This window comes from Zingiber officinale, chromosome 8A (genome assembly GCF_018446385.1).
Source record: "Zingiber officinale cultivar Zhangliang chromosome 8A, Zo_v1.1, whole genome shotgun sequence".
Lineage (NCBI taxonomy): Eukaryota > Viridiplantae > Streptophyta > Magnoliopsida > Zingiberales > Zingiberaceae > Zingiber > Zingiber officinale.
This window is the reverse complement of record NC_056000.1, coordinates 121777897-121783485: the sequence shown is the minus strand read 5'-3', so window position 1 is coordinate 121783485 and position 5589 is coordinate 121777897. Positions and strand designations below refer to the sequence as shown.

At 41.9% G+C, this 5589-nt stretch overlaps 1 protein-coding gene across 1 annotated transcript; it reads left to right on the top strand.

Annotated features, from left to right (window-relative positions):
* The first annotated feature begins 686 nt into the window (after nt 1-686).
* LOC122011191 (probable transcription factor MYB58) lies at nt 687-2409 on the top strand. Its single transcript, XM_042567603.1, has 2 exons — nt 687-1034; nt 1135-2409. Exons 1-2 carry the CDS (start codon nt 687-689, stop codon nt 2407-2409), a joined length of 1623 nt encoding a protein of 540 aa, XP_042423537.1.
* The last annotated feature ends 3180 nt before the right edge of the window (nt 2410-5589 follow it).

Below are 5589 nucleotides of genomic sequence, written 5' to 3'. Positions count from 1 at the left end.
TCCTTTAACCGCCTTGACTTTGAACTCCACGTCGACTACTGTTCTCGCCTTTGACTCACACTTGGTAGACTCTCTTTATCACTACATCAATATTGATATTTAAATTTGAGCTTAATATATATATATATATATATATATATATATATATATATATATATATATATATATATAAATAATATTTAAATTCAATTTAAAACTCGAAAATATAAAAAATATTTAGTCAAGCTAGCTTGGTTTAAAATAAGAAGTTGAGTTCAGTGTAAATTATTCGAATCATGATTTCAGTAGAATTTAATTATAATTTAAAAATAATTTAAATTCGAATTTGGTTTGATATATATGAAAGGATGGCCCATCAGTAATTAAATAAAAAATTATTTATTTAAATTCGATAATTTACATATTTTTCCAAAAATAAATATAAACAAATAAACCTAAACTTTGTTTGTAGCCAGTCGAGTATTCCAGTAACAATAAATCCCGATTAATACGCAAGATATTAAATTTTCCAAATATTTTGCCGAATATTTCTAACAACCTTTATACTTCTATTGGTCTTCTATAAATACAAACTCTGTGCACTTCCTAGCTATACTCCTATACGAACTACGTACTAAGCGGAATTATTCCACATTCATCGTACGCCTCAATCGATCGATCCATCGAAACCGACAAAAGAAGTCTCGATGGAGGCCGAGGGAAGAGTACACGGTGCGCAAGGACTGCTGACGTCACCGGCAGAAGGAGGCACGGAAGGATCGCGGCCGCAGAAAACTAGGAAGAGAAGATCGTGGACGGCGGAGGAAGACGCTGTGCTGGCGGCGCACGTCCAGGCTCACGGCGTGCGGAAATGGGATGCGGTGCCGCAGAGCACGGGACTGGCACGCACCGGCCAGAGCTGCCGGTTTCGGTGGCTTAACAGACTCCGCCCCGGCCTCAAGGACGACGGCGTCGCCTTCTCACGCGACGAGGAGGTCCACCTCTGCCGCCTCCATGCGGCCCTCGGCAACAAGTGGTCTCGCATCGCCGCCGAAGTACGTCGATCGATCGAACGATCCTCATTATTAATCTCCGATCGGCGCTATCTGTTTTTTGTTTTCCCTCTTTAGGTTATTGATTTTTGTTATTGCGCAGATGGAGGGCAGATCGGAGAACCAAGTCATGCACTACTGGTTTTACTACGTCAGTCGATGCCAACAGGCCGGCCTCAACGTCTACCCTCCGGAGGTGCAACAAGCCGCCGACGGACAACCTTTCCTCGACCAACCACAACCCAAAAGGCACAAGAGTCAGACTTCTTCGTTGCCGCAACAGCTGCCGGCGCCGCCGCCATATCTGCATTCCGCCGGCTATCCCAATTATCCCCTCGTCCCCACTCATCTGGCGCAACCACTCGGTGCCGTTTATCCTGTGAGGATGGCAATCCCTCCTCCTCCTCCTCCTCCTCCTCCTACTCCTCTTCCTTGTCTTCCTCCTCCTCCGGTCATGGCTGAGGCATCGTCCACCACCCAATTCTGGGCGCCCGTCCTGTCATTGTCGAATCAGAATGTTGAACAGGGGATGCAGCCACATCCGCTGGCGCTACCATTGAGAAACACAACGGAATTTACCGAGAATGACCAGGGCTTTGCGTCGCTCCTGCCACATTTCAATCAGAATGTTGAACAGGAGATGCAACCACAGCCGCCGGCGCTATCGTCGGAAAACGAGACTGAAATTAACGATGAAGACCAACTCTTGCCGTCGCTCCTATGGCAGTCGAATCAGAATGTCGAACAGGGGAGTCAGCCCCAGCTGCCGGCACTACCAATGGAAAACGCAACTGAATTTAACGAGGAAGGCCAACTCCTGACGTGGCTCCCGCCAATGTCCAATCAGAATGTTGATCCGGGAAGTCAGCCACAGTCGCCGGCGCTACCAATGGAAAACGCAACTGAATTTAACGGGGAAGGCCAACCCCTGATGTCGCTCCCGCCAATGTCCAATCAGAATGTCGAACAGGGGAGTCAGCCCCAGCCGCCGGCGCTACCAATGGAAAATGCAACTGAATTTAACGAGAAAGGCCAACCCCTGGCGTCGCTCCCGCCAATGTCCAATCAGAATGTTGAACTGGGGAGTCAGTCACAGCCGCCGGCGCTACCAACTGAAAACACAACTGAATTTAACGAGGAAGGCCAACCCTCGACGTCTCTCCCGCCATTTCCCGATCAGAATGTTGAACAGGAGAGGCAGCCACAGTGGCTGGCGCTTTCGTTAGAAAACGCGACGGAATTAAACGAGGAAGACCAGCCCTTGTCGTCGATCTCGCCGCTGTGGGATCAGAATGTCGAACAGGGAACGCAGCCACAGTCGCCGGCACCATCGTTTGGATACGGACACGATTTTTTCGACTTGTGGGGCTTTTACTGAAGAATTGATGCCACCTGGCCGCCGCCAATGTTTTAAATAGATTTTTTCCACGTTGATGCATGGTTGATAGATTCTTTTCAAATATGAATAATCGAGAACATGAGTTATTCATATTTTTTTTCCCCTCAAAAACACAGTCAGATAATTTATTCTTAAGATATTTTCAAACCAAGAACGATTGATACGCATGATTATACGTCTACAATTTGCAAATGGTGCATGTTAATTGAGTATTTCAAGGCATTTCCAATATTCATCTTTTTCCTTTTTCAAGTAAAACTCTTCCCTTGAAGTGATCCTTAACTGCAAAAGAACAAGAAAATGCCGAAGAACTATTTCCTAAACATACAGTTAGTTCACTCCCAATATCTTATACTAGCAAGTTGAAACTGATAACGAATTTGTTAGTAGAATTAGATTTATGAAATTGGAAGAGTTTATATTTAGGGTAAATTTGCATATAGTCTCAATTGGCAAACACAACTTTGCATACACTTTCTATTGGAAAATGTCTTTGTTTTCACTCCCTATTCTAATATACTTATCTAATTGCCCCTGATATTTTAAGTAAAAAAAGTCTAAAAATGAGTATATATCCTCTTAAATTCAGTACATTAAACTAGAATCTAGTATATTTTCTATCAAATTGAGTACGATTCTTTTTCCACCTCAATTGGATGAAAAATATACTAGATTTTCTTTAAATGATACTCAATTGGATGAAAAATATACTAGATTTTATTTAAATGATACTAAATTTATGAGGAATTATATTAAATAGGAAAAATCTCGTACTCAATTTAATAGAAAATATACTCGATTCTAGTTTAAAATGCTTAATTTAATAGGAATTATACTCATTTTTAGACTATTTATACCTAAAAAAATATGAAGGGCAATTTTAATAGAAAATATACTCGAATATACTATATTTTCTTTAAATGATACTCAATTGGATAGAAAATATACTAAATTTTCTTTAAATGATACTTAATTGGATAGAAAATATACTAGATTTTCTTTTTACATGGTGCTGAATTTAGAAGGAATTATATTAAAACAGGAAAAAAATATGCTCAATTTAATAGAAAATATACTCGATTCTAATGTAAAGTGCTGAATTTAAGAGGAATTATACTCATTTTTGGACCTTTTGTACCTAAAAAATTTGAGGGGCAATTAGGTCACAATATTTGCATGAGGGAGTTGAAGGAAATAAAATTTTGCATGCAGGGAGTGGAAACAAAAAATTTTATGAGTGGGGATTGCATGCAAAATTCAAGTTATGATTGGAGATTTTTCTCTACTTTACCGTTATATTTATAGCACTGGTCGTGTTGTACTTCAGTTTGGAGTAATAGGCTTTGCACGACCAGGGCGACGTTAATGCCTATCTAGTCTTTAGTGCAAGGATGTTGAGAAGGAGCTGTAGCTGAGATTAAAGATGGGACAGAGTAAAAACGTGAGAGAAAGAGATAGACAATCTGGGATGACGACATCGCGCTCATGATGGTAAAAGATGAATACGTTCGTCCCAAATGCTCCCATTAATCCATCCCAGGATTAATACGGAGAAGGTAAATCACAGGTGGCTACTAGTCTATGGAATAATGACTAACACATAAAGGAGATATTTATCTCAATTTTACCGAGATTCGGATCTCCCCTCATAGAGTGAAAGAGGTGAAGATCGGCCCAATAAGAAATACAATTACTAGTCCATCCATCAAGTCTTTAGTGATTGGGCTAATTAAATAAATTATTAAGAAATACCCAACTAATTATAATCTGAAGGCCAACATCATGGATTAGATCCTATCGAATCCAACATTCTCCCACTTAGCCAAAGGACATAATTAGCTTCAAAATAGGTTTAATATATCGGCAACATTATATCCTTAATAATCCACATCATCTAAATATTTGATCGGATATAAGTCGAGATCTAAAATCATATGTAATATATTCATTCCTAACTCACAATCTTACACTGTCGATGTTATGGTTCAATAAATATAAGTGGTCCTTCAATGATTTATTTATAATTCTTAACGTTAATGCACAAATAAAAGCAATAAATCACATGATCATAAATAGGATCCAAAACATTACAAATGTGATCACAAATCAATATCTAAATCAAATAAATGTCCTCTCTAAATTAAAGCTTGCAAAAAGTCCCAAGTTATGCACATGCTCGCGAAACATCTTGGGAGGCAAGGCTTTCGTCAATGGGTCCGCCACCATAGCACTAGTACTAATTGTGGGAACCCTAAGGTTGTTTTGGTGTGATCAACAAGTTAAGTTAGGTCCTGTGTGTATTTACCTTGTATCTAAGTGTGCATGAGCTTAGGAGCACAGGTAGTTGAGTGGAAGACGGAGCTAGCATGAAGGACGGGAGTCCGAGGGACGAGGTGCTGCGGAAGAGTACACCGGCGGACGAGAAGGAAGTGTGTGGTGGTTCCGAGGGACGAAAGCCGGAGCGGAAGATTGCTCGGGGAGCAAGAGACGCAGCTAGCGAGATGGACGACACGCGGTGCGTCCGAGGGACGAAGACTGCGGATGAGTACATCGGCGGACGAGAAGGAAACACGCAGCGATTCCGAGGGACGAGAAGCCTGAGGGAAGCCCGCTTGAGAAGACCGGAACTTGGGTTCGGGTGAGCCCTATTCCGGATAGTAGAGATCACCCTAACAAGCGGATCCGGAGTAGAAGACCCGGACCGAGCTGAACCAAACCGGAGCAGTGGTCCCCGGATGGAAAAGTCAATGTTGGTTGACTTTGGGCTCCGGGGCGCCCGGAACAGTCCGGGGTGCCCGGAGCAGCCCGGGGCGCCCCGACCCAGTATTTTCACCGATCTGAATGTTGGGGGATAAAATTTATCCCCCCCAGGGCGCTCGGAACCCGTCCAGGCGCCCAACCCAAGGCTATAAATATAGCCTTGGTCCAGAAGCTTCACATCAACTCAGAGATTTACATTCCAAACACTTGTGCGATTATGTTTTAGTTTAGCTTCTGTCTTTTGTGCTTTCACTGATGTAAGAGGCTTCTCCGCCTGAAAGAGATATTTTAGTGCACGTTCATTCCTTGGATTAACAACCTCCTTGGTTGTAACCAAGTTAAGTTGTGAGCTAGCCTCTTCTTTCTATTTTTTATTTACTGCTAATTTACTTTATGCAA